Below are 20,472 nucleotides of genomic sequence, written 5' to 3' on the forward strand. Positions count from 1 at the left end.
TTTGTGTGCTCGAACCGCCACACGCCGTCTCTCCGCCCATTTATGTAATCTGAGGTACTGAGATAAATGTTTTTCATATATAAAACGCCACTGATCTGCGCGTCGTTCGTTTCATTTTACAAGCGTGTGAAAGTTGTGCAATCTTATTTCACCAATATCAGAGAAAGCTCTTACATATACACGGACATGTAACGTTTACTTAAAACATAAGCATTGGACTCTGACATATTAGTTTCGCGTCCTAAACCTGTGATTACTCCAGCTCATGATTAAATGACAGGAGAGGGTCTCGTCCACAGACCATCTCCTCAGTAATCTGAAAGAAGCAGTCGAAAATGGACAAAAAAACGGATTTAAACACCAAGTGTAAACGTAATGTGTCTCTCTCGTCCACTTGTGATCTGATCAACGAAAACACATCTAAATACCAAGTGTAACAGCCCCTGTGATATTTTTCCTTGCGTGGATGAAAAAGGAGTGTCTAAGCTACGTTTATGGTTGTTTTTTGTATGTGATTTTAAGCGGACATATCATGACAATCAGACTTTTTACATGTTTAACATAAATCTGTGTGCTTTGACGGATCACACGATTGCAAATTGTTCATTTTTTCATTGCTTTAGCTTTAGCTACTGGAAGCCATGTTAACCTTGACATGACAGGGCCACCGTACTAGTTAAAACGCGTTCCGAATGGTGGGGGCTAGAGCGTAATAATCAGTTGGTTGTCATATAGATTTTACCGCTAGATGGGAGTAGATCCTACACAGTGGGGCTTTAACGAATAATGTTCAGTTAACAAGCTGCGGTTGTTTAAAAGCTGCGTGTATAACATCCCCATATATACACACAAGTGCAGGCCAATGTTTCAAGTTTTTTTTTTTTGCGGTTATGACGGTGAGGAGCTCAACCCACGGCATGGGTCACGTGACCGCGGTATGGCGGTAATCCGGTTACAGCCCCAGGCCTAGTTGGATTATTTGCCCAACAAATCCATGACAAATCAGTACGGATTGCTTCCTGTACCCCGTCTTTTCGCGCGAAAGTGAAAGTAAAACTCGGGCGCGCGCTTAAACGTAATTTAAATACCCAATGCCTGAATTTCATACACCATTTTATTACCCATCCAAATCTGTGAAAGAATGCATAAGCATTTAAATATATTTTTTCCTCCCTATGAGGTCAAGATAGCCCGACGGGCAGGGCGAGGATGCATTTTGATAGCTGATATGCAGCAGATAACTGCAGACCGCAAGTTACCTGCAGTACTAGCTAGCAACAGACCGTCTCTAGTGCAAGACTTGGAGCGTAGAGACGTTCTGTGGCTAGCTCACCTCGTTCCCAGATTAGCTACTGGCAAACACATTATATTGCATTAATATTTTGGTATGAAAATCACCCGCCAGTGTGGCGGGTAGCCTTTTGAATTTAGTCGCCAAACAGAAAATTTACCCGCATTTGGCGCCTGGCGGGTGTTAATTTCGGACCCCGATCCACGCGATTAAATTAGCACTCATTAGACCCGTTATCCGACAACAGCATCAATTTATTTAATACCCGCCCGTTTTGTTTATTTGCTAATATTTAAGTGAAACATTTCATGTAGGCTTATTTATTTTATTATTTTTTCACCAAAGAAAGCATAATCATCAAGTTCTATTTATTTTAATGCTTTTTGCCATAAACTAAAGCCTTGGGGGGAATTATTTATAAAGGAATCAACAACGCAAATCAAGGAATTAACTTATTTCTCTATTTAAGACAGTCTGGCAGGGCGGTAATAGCGATACAGCAAACACCAAAAGTTTATAGGATTAGATTTGGAAGTAAGATTATGAAGAAAACAGCGCTCCTGACTCCTGGCTTTTTTCTATAAATTGGGCGAACGGCACGCGACATTGCTGTTCGGGTTACGTTCAAATAATTTTCTTCAAAAGAATTATGCTCTGGCTCTGACTCGATTGTAAGAGGCTCATTACCTAATTTCGTCTTCGGGTTCGGACCAGGACTGATGTGACGGGAGGTTGATGTCAGAGCATTGGTTATGATCTTCGGATGGATCAGGCATTAACTTAATCTTAACAAAAAAGTTGTCAATCGTTCTTTTCCTCTTCTCTTATCATCCGCGGCTACATCCACTCTGTTTATTTGACGAACCAAGGCTACTCACCTCTCTCTCTCTCTCTCTGACTGGAGCGCACACGCATTTTTAAGCATACACACATGTAGATCTGGACCATGGCTTTTTCCCTCTAACTCCTGGTCGCACCAGTGCGACCTGATATATTTTTAAGTCGCACCATTGAGAAAATAGGTCGCATGTGCGACCAAATTGGGCGCACTCTCGAGCCCTGACTGCATGTCTGGTTTTATCCCATTAACACATTGTTTAACACATATTGTTTATTTGCGGGCCTGTTCAGTCAAAATTCCTCTTAGTGACTGCTGGGGCCCGTACCATGAAAATGGTTAAACAAACTCAGGGTTACAGGATTAGTTTCAGGTTGACAAAACCAAGCCAATGTGCAGGCCTTGTTGGTAAAAGCTATTTTCATGGTACCCAAAACCCAGGATTTGCACAAACTAATCCTAAACAAAGCTGGCTAACCAACTAAACCAGCTTCATGGTATAGGCCCCTGATCTTGCATTTGCTATGTTTGGGAGATATTTCGACATATCGACTAGTTCTAGCTGCAGGTTGGGGTCAAGGAGGGCATGTTAAGGACATGTTCCAGACCCTACTTCCCTGTTCTAGGCACCACTTCCTCTCACGTAGGTGAAGCATAAAGCTGTCTAGGTTGTCTACCAAAAGTGCATGCTTGCAGAGTAAATTAGTCATACGATTATTGTCTCGACGGATTCGTCAATGTGTTGATCACGAGATTGTACCAGACATTACCCAGCGTCTAAACAGGTGACTAACATTTCCTTTCTGTACCCTATATAATGTGAAGGATGTCTAATAAAATTTGGTCTATGATTGAACGGCATTTGGTGTCTGTGTCTTTCATGGCCCGTGATATATATCAGAACTCTCTGCTGCTCACCTCAGACCTCGTCTCTTTACTACAGACTCAACAAAAATCTCATACCTCTAGACCTGCTTAGAATTAGATTCTAACAGTAAGTAAATGCGTTACATCATTATAAAAGTAACTAATTACCAGGGAAAGTAACTACTTCGTTACTTAAAAAAATATATATTTCAAATAACTTGAATCCCCTTTAAAATGAAATGTTAAATGAATAGATTTGGATACTAAAGAGAAACCACTCATTTTGTGGCAGCATGTTACGATGTGAGGTGCTTTATTAGATCAGAATTACTTGCCACAGATGTGAAGAGACTTTTTCTTCCTGGGCATAAGTTGCACATTACACAAACATTCTTGCCTTTCACCTCAACAATGGAAAAGTAGTGCTTATTATACTTTGTATTTGCGACCACTACCTTTGAGCTCATTGTACTTGGCATCGCCCTGTCGCTGGCGTGTTCGGAGTGATTGCTGTGTGATGACTGGGCTGCCTGTCAGTGCTTTGGCTAACGATGGAAATTAAGCCAATCATCATCAGCTATGTGGTTGTCCCACCCCCTCTAACACACACACACACACACACACACACACACACACACAAATCATCAGTTATGTTTCTCCCAACACACAGACACACACAAGGTTGCATCAGGACTCAGGAGGTGACTTGTGTGGACTTCTGACAGCAAAGTTTCCCAGAATGCTTTTTGCGTCAATGACAATGACGTTTAAAGCTTGCACAATATTCTAAATATTACTTTTTCTGTGTCATAAAATGTAGTTTTAAGAGCCGTTTAGTCGAGAATATAGATGAATAAACTTTAAATATGTGGTCAGTTAGTAAGGATAGAGCCTATATTCAAATTTCCTTTTGGATACGCGAGTTACGGTGAATCAGCGAGTGGTCATCGTCATATACACCGACGAGGGCAGCCTCATCTCGGCAAGTCTTTCTGAAATTTGCCGCAATCTCAGCGCAGCTGCTCTGCCCTCCAATGTCTGATGGTCAAACATAAAATTATCCCTTTGGATATATCTAACTGGCATATTTTGTCTCATAAATGTATTTATTTATCTTTATTATTCATATGAAGTCTGTTATTTCTCATCCTTTTAACTGATGGTAAAGTTAAGTTTCATAACTTAAATATATATTTTTATATAATCTTAAAGTAAATTACTGCACTTTACTTTAACTGGATGTTTTTCTTGTGTTTATTTCATGTTGTACAATCATTTAGTAGTATTAAAATTAATGGTTTTATAATAAAATAAATAAATAAATAAATAAGTGTTTTATAGCATACTTCATTTTGTAATAAATACATTAAAGCTAATCAGCGTATAAAAAACGGAGTTATCTCGTTTTGCAACGAAACACTTCATATTTATAACTATATCGTTTATCGTTTATCTTCAGAGAGCTTGAGTTTTGTTTGTTTTTATCTTCTTTTTATGCTTGTATAAAGTTTTTGTGAGAATTATGTAAATTTCTATGGTATTAAAGATTTTAATAACAGAAAAACCTGATTAAAACATAAAAAACCTCTACCGTGATAGATATCGTTAGCATGATATAAAATGAATCCTATCGGGATAGAAGATTTTGGTCATATCGCCCACCCCTACTTACCCCGCTGTCTAAGGTTTAACCTACCTCCCATTTTGAAATGGAAAACTCAGAGTTTCCCTCATTTCAGGGTTAACAAACTCAGAGTTTTCACTTAACCACCTTTCTGTAACGGGGCCCAGGTGATGTGTCGTAGTCTGCTCACGAACAACCACGGAGGAGAACAAATTATAAAATTAAATCGTTCGTTTTGGTTTCTCTACAAAAGTGTTCTCGTCATAATATTATTGAATTACTGATGGACCTTTTTGGCGATGTCCTTCATTATTTTCTAGGGAAAGGATTGTGAAACTAACAAATTCAATGAGACAGACAGAAGCCTCCCAAATTTAATCAAAAATATCTAAAAATGTGTTCTGAAGACTATCGGAGCACTTGGGGTTTAAGGACGACAAAGGAGTAAGTGATTTATAATAAAATTATCATTTTGGGGTGGACTAACCATTTAAGCCTACATACCTGTTGCTCAATAAGTATTAAAGATGTCCTTTTACATTTTAGTACTTACACTTTTTCGTCTTTTAATTAGTGAATTTGTGACTGAAAACCCAAAACAGGTGCTCACATTAAAAATGTTAAAAACACAACAATAATTGAGAAGACATACCTGATGGAATAAAATCATCATCTTCATCAGTGCGATCTTCCTCTTCTGTGGGGTCAGTTTTGATTTCTGTGGGTTCAGTTTTGATTTCTGTGGGTTCAGTTTTGATTTCTGTGGGTTCAGTTTTCATTTCTGTGGGTTCAGTTTTCATTTCTGTGGGTTCAGTTTTCATTTCTGTGGGTTCAGTTTTCATTTCTGTGGGTTCAGTTTTCATTTCTGTGGGTTCAGTTTTCATTTCTGTGGGTTCAGTTTTCATTTCTGTGGGTTCAGTTTTCATTTCTGTGGGTTCAGTTTTCATTTCTGTGGGTTCAGTTTTCATTTCTGTGGGTTCAGTTTTCATTTCTGTGGGTTCAGTTTTCATTTCTGTGGGTTCAGTTTTAATCTTCATCATGAGGTTCATGCAGTCGATGAGTTTAACTGAACACATCTTCAGTTTGGTCTGCAGGATCTGCTGCTGTTCTCCAGCGTTACAGACAGAATCCAGAGACTCTGTGGAGGTTTGATCCTCCTGTAAGCTCTGTTTACTGTCACACACTGTAGTGTCCTGAGTGTCTGTGGGCTTTGACTCAGTATAACAGAGTAAAGTCAGACTGAGATCGGAGTCCTGTGTGTGTCTGGATTTCTCTTCAGAGAGTTTAGAGTCCAGCAGTGGCTGTGATGTGCGGCTCTGATCTCTGTTCATCCACACTGAATCCAGACTCCCATCATCAGTCACATACACTGAAGATTCACAACAATCCACATCCTGACAACACAACACACACAGACAGTAAGATAAGAAATGATTTGATGTTATCTGATTCAGGTAAATGATGTTTAAGCTGTACAAACCTCTCGTTTCATTGCTAAATCTCCTCTTAACCTCCGCTTTGTCTCCAGTAACGCCACCTCTTTCTTCAGCCGAGAGATTTCTGTGATGAAATCATTAATATATCCAGCATGGACAGATCAGTTCCTACTGATTTACAGAACATCTCATCATCAACGTCTCAACGCTAAAATAAACAGAGACAAGACTCTGTTTACACTCAATGAAACACGCAAGAAAGAAAGGATACACAAACATTACACGAGCGCTCTTTCTTTCTTTAGTGAGTTTATTTGCGGACTAAAGAGCTGCAGCGCCTCCTGCTGTACTGGAGAGAGAAGACGCTCACTGCTTTACAATAGATTTAGCAAAACAAATCACCACAAACTTTTTTTCACAAATTTAAGTTAACGTTACAAAATGAAGAAAGAGATCAAGTGATTTGCTAAATAATGTAGTCTTTGAGGTAAAAAGAAATGACAAAGAAAACATTTCATTCACTTTAACGAATCTTACCACAGCAGTACCCAGCAAACACAGAACGTTCCCCTAACGTTAGTTTTTGGTTATATTTTGGTTATTTTTTTGGGAACCAAAAAATAACGTTCTGGGAACGTTATTTTTAGGTTTTATTTTTTGCAACCATAAAATAACGTTCCCATAACGTTGTAGGGTGGTTATTTTTAAATAACCTAAAAATAACTTATACAGAACGTTATTTTTTGGTTATTTTTTGGTTATTTTTTTGGAACCATTAAATAACGTTCCCATAACGTTGCAGGGTGGTTATTTTGAAAATAACCTAAAAATAACTTATACAGAACTGTAAGGGATGTGCTTTAAAGAAAGCGATGAAGAGGAGAATCCATGTGCAAAAGGTGTTTATTGTAAAATCCCAAGAAGGGCCAGCAAACAAATCCAATAAGGGCAAATCCAAACAATCGTAATCCAAATAACAGGCTAAGGTTCAGGGCAGGCAGAGTAACAATCAAAATCTAAATACAGGCGCAGGTCAAACACAGGTAACAGGTAACAGATAAACAGAATAACAGAATCAGAATACAGGCAGATAAACAGAATGTGGCGATGTAATAATCAGCCCGGAACAGGTGAACAGGAAGTGACTTATATACAAAACAGACAGGAAGTGTGAACTGAAACATGGCATGATGAATATCAAAATAAAAGGCAGAACAGAGCAGGGTATCAAAATAAAAGTCCAAAATACAAAAATACACAGAACACAAGTAAACACAGAACAAAACCTTACAGAACCCCCCCTCTAAAGGGCGACTCCCGGAGCCCAACATTCAAATAATAAAGTTCAAATAATAAAGTCCAAATAGAGGGTGGGCGGGCGGGCCAGGACCTCTTGGCAAGGCAGGGCAGTTCAGGAGAGGTCCTGGGTCGTGTGGCCGGGGTGGTCCAGGGTCGTGTGGCCGGGGTGGTCCTGGGTCGTGGGGCAGGCTTGGACCTGGGTCGTGGGGCAGGCTTGGACCTGGGTCGTGGGGCAGGCTTGGACCTGGGTCGTGGGGCAGGCTTGGACCTGGGTCGTGGGGCAGGCTTGGACCTGGGTCGTGGGGCAGGCTTGGACCTGGGTCGTGGGGCAGGCTTGGACCTGGGTCGTGGGGCAGGCTTGGACCTGGGTCGTGGGGCAGGCTTGGACCTGGGTCGTGGGGCAGGCTTGGACCTGGGTCATGGGGCAGGCTTGGACTAGGACCAAGGGGCAGACATGGAGCAGGGTCAATGGGCCGACATGAAGCTTGATCATTGGGTAGGAATAGCCCTGGAACACAAGGAGAGGAAGGATCAGAGTCCACTTCGGTCTCCGCCTCGGCGTCCTCTGCCTCCTTCCTGTGTCCGGGTACTACCCCCCCAAAAAAAACTTGGACAAGCTTCCAAAGCCCAGGGTGGCGAAGTCCCAGGTGGTGGACCAGACACTTCAGATGACTCAGGTGAGCCAGGTGAATCAGATGAGCCAGGTGAGTCAGATAAGACAGGTGAGCCAGACGAATCATGTGAATCAGGTGAGACAGACGAATCAGATGGGACAGACGAATCAGATGGGACAGACGAATCAGATGGGACAGACGAATCAGATGGGACAGACGAATCAGATGGGACAGACGAATCAGATGAAGCGAGCGAGTCAGATGAATCAGGCGAGTCAGATGAATTAGATGATTCAGACAGGACAGGCGAATCAGGCAGGACAGGCAGATCAGATGAGTCGGGCAGATCAGATGAGTCGGGCAGATCAGATGAGTCGGGCAGATCAGATGAGTCGGGTGAATCTGATTCAGGGCCTTGAGGAACCTCGGGAACAACAGAGCAGAAGGCAGACCAAACGAACCACAGGGCTATGGCAAATTCAGGTAATATACTGTCCAGGAGACATACCTCAGTGGTAGATTCAGGCATGGCGGCCATCTTTATGTCAGGTGCTGGGTGAGTCGTAGCCCTCATGAGTGCAGATGTGGTGGTGATGATGGCTCTCTGTAATTCAGGTGCCGGGATGACAGTGGCTCTCTCAAAAACAGGTGCGAGTGTAGAAACAGGCAGGATGGCGGCCATTTTGGGAACAGGCAGGGTGGCGGCCATTTTGGGGACAGGCAGGGTGGCGGCCATTTTGGGAGCAAGCATGGTGGTGGCCATTTTGGGAACAGGCATGACTTGTACAGGCTTGGGCAGAACAGGCATGACATGGCTTGTTGTGTTGTATATATTCTCTGAAGGTGTATCTGCAACACCCACAGTGAATGGTGAGCCACACAATAACAGGGAAAAGTCAATATAACTCTCCAGGGACCAGGCAGACATATCATGAGGCATACACAGACGCAACCACTCATCAAGAGCATTATAAAAAATCGGTTTCAATGTTTCCTCATCATAATGTACTTGATTTGACAATTCCAGAAAATCACTCACATAATCCTCAATACGGCAGTGGTTCTGGCGGAGTTCAAGTAGTGCAAAAATGCTGCTGGTGGGAAGTTACTAACCTTCGCTGGATCCGGGTTATGGCTGATTATTCTGTAACGGGTGCTTTAAAGAAAGCGATGAGAAGATGAATCCATGTGCAAAAGGTATTTATTGTGTAAAATCCCAATAAGGGCCAGCAAACAAATCCAGTAAGGGTAATCCAACAATCTTAATCCAAATAACAGGCTCAGGTTCAGGGCAGGCAGAGTAACAATCAAAATCCAGAAAACAGGCACAGGTCAAAAAACAGGCAGATACAGATAAAGATACAGATTAACAGAAACAGGCAGATAATAGTCCAGGCAAAATAGCGTTTTACGACAGACTAATTGTAAAAGAATTTTTTTCAGCATAGATCATTTCTATGAGGTGTCCAGAACAACATACTAAAAGTCCTAAGAAATCCTAGTTGAGGAAATATGTTAATTTCTCATCAATCCGAAATGTGTGCCAATAAGGCTAGACTACAATACACCCCAATGGGGCTATTTTTTCCTTTACTCCTATCAAAATGAAACTTTACACAATGAAAGTACCCATGAAAAGTAATTTTTTATGCTTTGAAAATTAATTTTAATATGCAAATGAGCTATACACTAATCGAATATGCCCAAAATACACCCAAAAGTAACTTTTTGGTATTACAAGTTTCTTTTGAAATGAATTTGAATATCCACATGAGCTTTACACTTATTTAATATGTCCTAATTTGCATAGGCAGAAACATCATTCATATGTTTGATAAATATATCGGCCCAATGTTCATCCAATCATCCTGCTGCTTTTAGACTGGCCTCTAACCTGAAAACTGCCTGGCTTGGTAGTTCCTGCCAGCTGTATAACCGCCGCCGGTATAATCTTCAGGGTCAGGGAGGAACACAAGCCTCCCCATTACAACAAGGTAGCAACAGAAGGGGAGGCCTTTTTTTGGTGTTTTTGTTTTTTGGTGATTTTGTTTTTACATCTTTTTTTAAATCCAGCCTGGATCCTCGACCCCTTCTCTGTGTCTCTTGGTTCTGGCACCTCCTATATCAGTTCCTGGTTTGTTCTTTGCTTAGTTCTTCCCCTCTGGGTCATATTCATTTGATAAATCAGGCAACTGTGAGTTTGTACAGCTATTACCACAACATTCTCCACAAATGTTAGTGCAAGGGGGTCCATGTTTTTTGCACGTGCATCTCTTTGTGCTGCAGTCTTTCGTGCAATTACAGTGGACGTAACTATCAACTACAAAAGTGCAGCAGTAAGATGGATCAATCTTTCTGCGTATGTAATGATTGAGCTGAAGTTTAGAGCTGCTGTGTGCATCATGCCATCCAGAACTGAAGCCCGGAAAATGCCGCTATAATGTGGTTATAATGTAACGCTATAGCCTATAATGTAAGTGAGCATCTTATTTATGTATTTAATTTTTTTCAATTCAATTTTATTTATATAGCGCTTTTCACAATGTGGTACCTTTTAGACCTATGCGTATGTGTTTAGTCATAGCAGTGAGTCATAGCAGCAATCCCTACTGAAAAATTCAGCTAAGACCAGCATAAGCTGGTAACTGTTTTTTGCTGATTTAAGGTGGCAGTAGCTGGTTTAAGCTGGTCCTCCCAGCCTGGGAAAAAATTGACATGGTGTTGGCTCGTTACGCTGCTTGGCTGATCAGTCATTATTGACATTAATCTCCCATCCAAAACATGGCACCCCCAAGGTTTTGGGTCCATAGGTTCACTTCCCCCTTTCCACTTCATCATTTGGTAAAAGACCCGAAGACTATGGAACTTTGCAGCTGCTGACGTTGGAGGGAGAGATTGAGCTTCCACTGGAGATGAGTTCTGAGTTACTTTAAAGAATTGCCTGTATCTTAGCATGTCCAGTGATTCATCCTTTTGCCCCCATACAGTGATACTAGAGCTTTTTCACCTGCAATGATGATGCCTTTTCCCACATTTTCCTGTGACTGGCTAAACACCTTAGCTTGTTTGAGAAAGCTAGTGTCATTCTTTACTTTTTTCAGTGCCATCCCTTTCCTATGCCAAATAGATGAGATGTAGAATTACAGCCTCAAAATGAGTGGGGTTGGATTGTTTGAAGAGCTTGATGTGTCATCTTGAATGGAAAAAGTCTGAAATCATTTAGTTGCTTTTAAATAAAAATCTATAATACGGTAGGGTTTTCGTTCCCTGATTAAAATGTAAGTATGGAAAACAATCAATTACACATTCTTAATAAAAATGTCATTTAAATTCTGAAACATAAGAGGATTCTATATAAACTGTTTCAGCACTGACCCATAATAGTGCCCCAACAAAATAAATGGCCAATTGCACTGCATTGTAATGAATGTATTTTGCAATGCAATTTTTTTACCCATATCAATGCTGCAAGGAAACCTCAGGTACATTTATGCTGTTATACTAGTGACCTTAAGAAAAAAGGAATCAGTCTTTCTTGTGTTTTGTTAATGCATTTACTGTGTTGATCTATTTTCTAACTTAACATGCATTTAAATTGTACAGATTTTGCTAGTGCTGCAATTCAGATTGCTTTAGTGAGGCAATTTTATCAGATGAATATAACCCAGAGGGGAAGAACCAAGTAAAGAACAAACCAGGAAATGATATGGGGGTGCCCGAACCAAAAGCCACAGAGAAGGGGTTGAGGATCCAGGCTGGATAAAAAAACATAAAAAAATGTAAAAACAAAAACACACACAAAAAAACACAACTCTCCCCTTCTGTTCAGGCTTGTGTTCCTCCGTGACCCTGAAGATTATACCGGCGGGGGTTATACAGCTGGCAGGAACTACCAAGCCAGGCAGTTTTCAGGTTAGAGGCCAGTCTAAAAGCAGCAGGATGATTGGATGAACATTGGGCTGATATATTTATCAAACATATGAATGATGTTTCAGCCTATGCAAATTAGGACATATTAAATAAGTGTAAAGCTCATGTGGATATTCAAATTCATTTCAAAAGAAACTTGTAATACCAAAAAGTTACTTTTGGGTGTATTTTGGGCATATTCGAGTAGTGTATAGCTCATTTGCATATTAAATGTAATTTTCAAAGCAACTTGTAATACAAAAAAAATTACTTTTCATGGGTACTTTCATTGTGTAAAGTTTCATTTTGATAGGAGTAAAGGAAAAAAATAGCCCCATTGGGGTGTGTTGTAGTCTGGCCTTATTGGCACACATTTCGGATTGGTGGGAAATTGACATATTTCCTCAGCTGGGATTTCTTAGGACTTTTAGTATGTTGTTCTGGACACCTCATAGAAATGATCTATGCTGAAAAAAATTCTTTTACAATTACTTCTATTTTTTGCTCCAAAATGAGTTAGTTTGCCTGGACTATAAAGATCATATTTTTTTAAAGCACCCCAGAAAAAAAGGGCACTTTCTCTCCAGGAATAAAAAGGGCAGGTGCTCAAGCCCCCTTTGATGTCTATAGGTGTGTTCGACTTCATGCGGCGCTGCGCAGACCGATCGGCGGCTGCCTTGAAGCAGTGCATTTTGGTTAGTACTTTTGTCCGACTTCAGCTGGCGCTGCAGGCACGTGACTGTGTCATATGGTTTTTAAGTACCGCGAGAGCGTTTCGAGAGTAGCCGGCTGGCTCAGCCGGTGCAGCTTCTCCAGAGCGGCTGCCCGGAGTTGTGATGACGTAACAGCTTAACTTGATTGGTCGCCTCATTGATGACAACGATCACGTGCGTTTCAAGTTTAATCCAACCTTTAGTTTCACTAATAAACATTATAAATTCATGTTTTAAAACAGGAAAAAAACACTTTAATACCCTAAAATATGTTATATTGTGTCGTGTAATAAAATAAAAATGAAAATAACAAACTTTATTGGCATTTTAATAATATAGGCTTGTTTCCCCTTATTTTCGGGTATACAGTTTAAGCAGCAATTAAAATATTCGATATAAAATGTTTCTGGTTGCAACTTTTTATTAAAAGGTTTGTTTTGATCAAATTCAGCATCTTATTCACTTCATTTGCGATTATAAACAAGGAAACACGGCGCACACGTCACTACGGCAAGCAGCAGGTGTCCGGCTTGACGGCTCCGTCTTCAGTTCCTCCCTCGACTGCAAGCGGCAAACCTCGCCGATCGGTCTGCGCAGCGCCGGGTGATCTCGAGCCCACCGTTTGTGTGCACGTGCCTGATGGAGAGGCGGCTGCTGTAAGGTCTGTTACACTAAAGTGAATTAAATGTTTATATATTTTCAATAAATATCTGTTTTAAGTCTTCTTTATTGTGTTGAAGTCAATGGTTATTTATATATTTGATAAAATATAATGTTATCTAAATACATAATATGTGATGTGTTGAGGTATTTTTATATAAAATAACCTGTGTTATATAATGGTATAATATTTTAATATACACTTTTCCAGTAATAGCATAATTTAATTATTATAGATTTTGTATTAAATAAATTATTTTATTCCTCCTTATACGGAAATGTGTTTTACTTATTTTAGATAGATATGATAGATAAAAACACAGCATGGGATGAACTAATAGACGTGCCGTACTTTTGTAAGCCTTCACTTCTTCACTGAGGCTGGAGTCTTGAGCTCTGCGCACTCTGTCAGTGCGTGCATGGCAACGCGGCCTCGCTCCCTGGTGAGATAATTTTTCACTCCATGTCAACTGTGCATTTTCCAAGGTTTGTTTTTGGTTAGCCAGGAAAGTTTTCTTTACAGAAATAGAACGTTATTTTTAGGTTATTTTAACGTTTTCCTAACGTTAGTTTTTGGTTCCCATAACGTTATTTTCCAAGGTTTGTTTTTGGTTAGCCAGGAAAGTTTTCTTTACAGAAATAGAACGTTATTTTTAGGTTATTTTAACGTTTTCCTAACGTTATTCTAACGTTTTCCTAACGTTATTCTAACGCTTTCCTAACGTTATTCTAACGCTTTCCTAACGTTATTCTAACGTTTTCCTAACGTTAGAAAAACGTTAAAATAACCTAAAAATAACGTTCTATTTCTGTAAAGAAAACTTTCCTGGCTAACCAAAAACAAACCTTGGAAAATAACGTTATGGAAACCAAAAACTAACGTTAGGGGAACGTTTTGAGAACCAAAAACTAACGTTAGGGGAACGTTTTGGGAACCAAAAATTGTTAGCTGGGTAGCCGCCTAGCTAAAGTTATATCTTGTTTTTACATCAGTCAAACGCTTCTAACACCCTGTCTTAATATAGACTTTAAAATCGATCAAAAACCACTAAAATATTTGTTCTTTGATATTTAAGTTACTAAATGACGAAAGAAAGTAAAGAAATCTGTAAAATAATATTTGTAAACGAACGTGAGTGACGTGGGTTCGCAAGCGCGTTCTGAAGGAGCGTAGCAGAGAAGCGCGTGCTGCAGCAGTGGAGCGCGCACATGAGACTGGCGCACTAAGGAATACTACATGGATTTAAAGAGGTTTTCACTTATTTTCCTAAAAAATAAAAAAAACCCCGGATGGATAGCAGCAGTAGTGACCACACAGTAAAGGGCTCGTTATAGTCGTGCGTAGGTCCTACGGCGTAGCAGCAACGGCGTAGGTTCCGTGTCGGTTTTCATTTATACTGCAAACACACGCGCGACCGCTGGTAGGCAGTATCCACGCGTGTAACCACAGAAGCAGCACAAACGTTAAAGAAGAAGAAGCTTAGAAAGTTAACCCACAAACGAAGAAGAAACAGCAACTTGTTGTGTACAATTTGAGAAGACCAGCAATGATGGAAGTAAATAAACAGTGACTTTTGTTGCAGTTTGAGTTAAATCACTCCTCAACTTGGCCCATCTTTGTTTTCACCGTCACAAACGGAAATACCTATGACGCATTTTTTTTATCTGACGGGAGGGGTTCTGGTGGACCAATCACAGCGCTTGTGGTCCGCGTAGATCTGATGCGCTGTTAAATGTTTTGTGAGGTGCGCGTCAGGCTGCGCAGAGCTACGCACAGGCTACAGATAGCCGTCGCCGTAGCTACGGCGTAGAACCTACGCACAACTATAAATCGCCCTTAAAGGGCGATTTATAGTCGTGCGTAGGTTCTACGCAAGGGCGATTTATAGTCGTGCGTAGGTTCCACGCCGTAGCTACGGCGTAGGCTATCCGTAGCCTGTGCGTAGCTCTGCCTTAGGACCTACGCACGACTATAACGAGCCCTTTACTCACAGGGGACAAACATATTTACGCGTTTCATAATAGTAAACACTTTAGTGCCCCCTAGTGGCTTATGCACAACACAGAAGAACTATACAGCATTACATTACATACAACTGAGGACATTATAAACATATTTTAACACATTTATACTCTATATCAGTCACACACCAGTTTGCCCTTCTTTTAAATGAAGTTTTATCTAATATGTGCAGAGTATACATATTTTAAATCATGTTAAATAACAAACATTCTTACTTCAGAGAAATTGCACTTCATGCAGCAACATACTGGACCAGGGGTGCGTTCCACTCCAGTTTTATGGCGCTTTTCCATTGCATAGTACCCCACGGTTTGGTTTAGTTTGGGTCGGGTCAGCTTACTTTTGGGAGCTTTTCCATTGGGATCACTTCGTAGTACCCGATACTTTTTTTCGTACCACCTCAGTTGGGGTTCCAAGCGACCCGAACTGATACCAAACGTGACGCGTAAACACTGTAGATCACTGATTGGTCTGAGAGAATCGTCATCGGCGTCATCCTATTATGTAAAATATTAGCTTTAGCTTATTGCTAGCTTGCGCTGTCTCAAACAAACATGTTGTCATCTGTGTTCTGCTATAAGTTTCAAAACTCCCTTTTAGCGATGAAAAACATCCACGGGTTGTGAATCAGGAACACATAAAAGTTTTTCCAGACATGCAGTTTGTGGCGGCAGATTCGCGACGTGCACGTCAGTATTATTTATGCTTTAATGCAACTTCATTGAGGCTCAGCGGAGCGCCGTCGACTGACGCAACGGTGTTTGAACAGAAACGGTCATGTGAGACAGAGGTAGTGATAAACGTGATGTGCAAACATTTATTTGTGGTGGTCAATTTTAATTTTGTGGCAGACTGATAAATAAATAAATGTATGGGAATGTACAAGGACGCTCTCACTTGTATGATGTCACAGCAGTATGCTGCGCAAATATTACGACACGCCTATAATCCCTCCCACTGCAAAGTGATACTAAACTCAATGGAAAAGCTAACCACGCCAAAGTGAGGTGAGCTGACCCGACCCAAACTAAACTAAACCGTGGGGTACTATGCAATGGAAAAGCGCCATTAGACACACACTCGCGAACTTCCCTAAGCACTTCCCCTCGGGGGAATCCCTGTTGCCATTTTGAAGTGCGTTCCACTTCGTCAAGTGGACGAGGGAAGTTTGTATGGACAGACCCTAGCTCCCTCGATTTTGACCGAGGGAGCGAGTCTGCTTCATATGTACACTCCATGCAGCTTCATATCCCACAATGCAACACGATTGTGACGTCACTTAGCAAACTCGCGCTTTGCACATGGAGGGGGCGGTCTCCACTTTCCATGTGATCAAGGGCTTATGGCGATCCATTTGAACCCACTTATAGTGTTCTAGCAGTAGTGGGCACTTGTACAATGTAAGCAATGACGTACATCCGAGTGAACGAGACTGAGGGAAGTTAGCGAGGGAAGTTCATAAAAAAACGAACTGGAACGCAGGGCCGAAGTGAAAAGCCCGCTAAATGTCACAGCTAGTGCGCATGTCTTGAAACAGCAGCGGTTATTTTTTCCAAAATAAAAATTCCTTTAACCAGCTTTAGTTATCTAAAATTTGTAATGGATAAATTATAATAAATAAACCAATCTTTATGATAAAATTATTTTAGAAAATTCTGGGAAAAGGCTGAATATTGTAGTTGTATTAAAGTAAACAAATTGACAGGCTTTACAGCTTATTAAAAATGTTATAAATTCTCAATTTAGTATTTGACCATTAATTAATAAATAATGTGTTTGTTGAAATATTACATTGAAGATACATAAAAAATTTCAGTATAAACTTACTTGCCCAGATACTTACATTCAATAGGCTAATGGCACTTTACTCCTGTACAAACCTATCATTATGCTTCTTCTCTTCCCTTATTTTATTAGGGAAAATTTCTGAGCTTGAAGGACAAGTTCTGTATTTTACACTTAAAGCCCTGTTTTCAGATTGTGTATGATGAATTAGAACGGTTATGACTGCAATTTCGACATATGATGCTGGCCAGAGAATTTTTAGCAAAGGGCTCAGGCAGCTTAACAAAGTTCTCTAGCTTAGTCCAATCGCTTGTAAGAAGTGCAGTGTTGGGGAAGTTACTTTTAAAAAGTGTTTGCTCGTTACTCGTTACTTTAAAAAAAGTAATCCATTACTTTACATAGTTACCGCCTTTGGAAAGTAACTTTTTACATACTTGTTACTTTTACGTTACTTTTATGTTGCTTGTCTTTGTGGAGAACTTAATATCTGTTCCTAAATCTGTAGGTCTACATAAAGTTATACTATAGAGGACATAACAGGTATTTATTTTGTGCTCTTTATTATAAAATAGTATAAATAAGTTCTTTAGGAACAACATGTTAACCTCAAAACGGGTCATATGTCTCAAAATAAACCATGCATGCTTCCTCTAAATCCAACAGATAAAATAATAACTTAAAAATGGCTTGATGTAGATGGCTTGTGTAAATAAAATAAAATGGCATAATACAGCTTAGAAGAAAAGACATTTTAGCCAAAATAAAATTAAGCACAACAGTCAGGCAACCTATTCCACATCAGCACAAAATGGGTGATTATACCTAATCAAGAGCAGTCTTTCAAAACGTTTATCTGAAAGTCTGTTTCTTCTGGGGGTAAGCACAAGACCTCAAAGGCTGAACAGCCTTTCCACCGGTGCACTGGATGGTGTGGCATTGTTGTATTTCATAAACACAGCTTTCACTCGGGGGAAACGGTTGAGAACTTCTAACTCTAAGCCTGATCTCATGTACTCAAGTACCTCTGAGTATGCACTAAAGGCCATTGCGTCTTCCTCCTCCTCCTCCTTATCAAAATGAAAAAGTCCTTCTCATTGGCGCTGCTGTATGCGACAACTTCTCTGTTTTTGTTCTCAGCTGGCTCTGCATCATGGGGTAGAGTGCAACAGACCGCAATGAGCAGCGCACGTGTCGCTTCTCTCTGCTCCGCTCCCCCTATCCACCGAACTTTACATTTCGGCAACGTCAAGGGAGCCAATAAAGCTTCCCTGCTCTCCAACACCGGTGCAAATTGTGTCACAGAGTGACTTCTTAGAAAGGCGGAACAAAAAAAGGGGTGAAGATCAGTTCTGCCCGGACGCCATTCCGCAAACACCCGCCACTTCCGGGAACCCGCTAGACCGAAATTTGGGCTGGATTGCTCGCAGGTGTGTTCATGGACGTGGTGATCGGTGATTGGACCATTGGGGCGCGAGGAGGGATATGTAAGGAACAACAAGGAAACAGGAAGTTGTTGTTGTTTGGTCCGGTTGAGTCCGTGGGACGAACTGGTTGTTTGGGGTGAAGCAAAGGTGGAAAGTGAGCTGTAAGACGACTAGAATCTTGGCGTTGAAACGCGACGGAAGGACAAAGGGGCAAATGGATATACAGGTTTGAAGATAACAGTGTGGATAAGGATGTTATGATGTTGTGTGCTGATTGTAGGAAGTGAGAACGTCCTACCTGGATTATTGTTGAGAGATACGGGGCTCAAACGGACGCCATCTTGGTCCGGGCAAGGATTGGCGAAACGACTGCCTTCAGAGGAGGAAAACAAGGATTATTCAGCTGACACTGTGAGTACATCATATATGGATTTGAATTCTACTATCTTACCTGTTTGCGGAGTACTAACCATCTCTGTGGAAGTTGCGAAGTTGTGTAACAGGGGTCCCACTGTGTGAGAGACTGGTGAGAGAGCCGAGCGATAAAGGAGGGCAACTGGAAGCAGTCGTGACGTACATTGTGGTCTGCCTGTTGCACTGCGTTTTGGGGTTCCGGAAGGGAGGAGTCTTCGGTTTAAGCCATATGGTACAGACCTTAAGCCACTGAGTGAGTGAAGTGTGGTGTGAGAAAATTGCTTTGAAGTGTGTACACTGGAGCTTTGCAGTACTGTGCTGTGCCCCTGTTTGTCTGTGCATACTCCAAGGCCGAGGGGTAAGCCCCGAAGGGAACGAGACGCAACGCCACTTTGGCAGGAGCCACTTCTTCTATTATATGCCGCTTTCCGTATTTGACCCTCGCCACTGGAACAAAAACGAGGTGAGCCCCTCTGTAAATGTCAAGCTGCTGTGGGGAAGGAAGACCTGTTGATTCGAAGTAAGAAGTGTGTGGGTGTAATAATTACTGTGGAGTTCTTCAGGAAAGTGCGCCCCTGTCAAGATCTCCTATCGGTGGAGCTAGAGGAGAGGGGAGGGAAGTGACACAACTCCAGTTATCGACATACAGACCAGTGCTGCCTGCTGTTGGCCCAGACCTGTCTGTAGTGGTGGTTGCCGTGAATGCCTTTGGATCCCCTTCTGCTGCGAATTGGGCCGAGTGGTGTGAGAAGGCCTCGACGTCAGGTGTGGGAAAGAGATTGAAAGAAGAAAAGCACCCTTGGTGAGTGTTGTCTCTGTATTGTTGCCCCCACTCCCTACGAAGCGGAGGAATCGTCGTAGAGGCCCAGGTCAAACTGTGAGTCGAACAGCCCTCTAAGTGTGTATATTGTATGCATAGTCACTTACCCGCCGACACCTACTTGTAAGCCCCCACCGTAGAGAGCCATCGTCTGATGTTGTCTCAGTGTACTACGTACAGAACGCCACTTACCTGTTGATACCTATCTGTAAGCCCCCACCGTAGAGAGCCATCGTCTGATGTTGTCTCAGTGTACTACGTACAGAACGCCACTTACCTGCTGATACCTACCTGTAAGCCCCCACCGTAGAGAGCTATCATCCGATATCGTCTCAGTGTACTACGTACAGACCGCCACTTACCTGTTGACACTTACCTGTAAGCCCCCCACCGTAGAGAGATATTGTCTCTGTGTACTACGTACCGCAAGTCACCTACCTGGGATATTTACCAGTAAGCCCCCACCGTGGAGAGCCGTCGCCTGAACTATTAGAATCGAAGATCACTTACCTGTGGATCTTTACCGAAAAGCCCCCCCCATAGAGGTCCGCTGCCTGAACAGATAGTATTGAAAAACACTTACGTGTGGATTTTTACCTGTAAGCCCCCATTGTAGAGGTCCGCCGCCTGAACTGATAGTATTGAAGAACACTTATGTCACAGGTAGGGGTGGACCCAGATGTTAATAAGGTCACGCCCCCTTTTTCCACCTCGAGGAGGTACCCAAAGCCACCCCAATGACCAGACACACAAGG

General features: G+C 41.5%; 1 protein-coding gene across 4 annotated transcripts in view; it reads right to left on the minus strand.

The window, feature by feature from the left end:
• LOC129437097 (uncharacterized) overlaps nucleotides 1-20,472 on the minus strand; it is a 524,696-nt gene that overhangs the window by 46,869 nt on the left and 457,355 nt on the right. For 3 of the 4 annotated variants that reach the window (XR_012367448.1, XR_012367446.1, XM_073862486.1), the window contains one exon: nucleotides 5,273-6,014. Coding sequence is in view for 1 of the 4 variants with exons in the window: in XM_073862486.1 (XP_073718587.1) it covers nucleotides 5,273-6,014 (742 nt within the window). In the remaining 3 variants the exon portion in view is untranslated. Of the gene's footprint in view, nucleotides 1-5,272; nucleotides 6,015-6,100; nucleotides 6,405-20,472 lie in introns of those variants that run through there. The other variant, XR_012367447.1, reaches the window with a different exon arrangement.

Source organism: Misgurnus anguillicaudatus, chromosome 24 (assembly GCF_027580225.2).
Source record: "Misgurnus anguillicaudatus chromosome 24, ASM2758022v2, whole genome shotgun sequence".
Classification (NCBI taxonomy): Eukaryota; Metazoa; Chordata; class Actinopteri; order Cypriniformes; family Cobitidae; genus Misgurnus; species Misgurnus anguillicaudatus.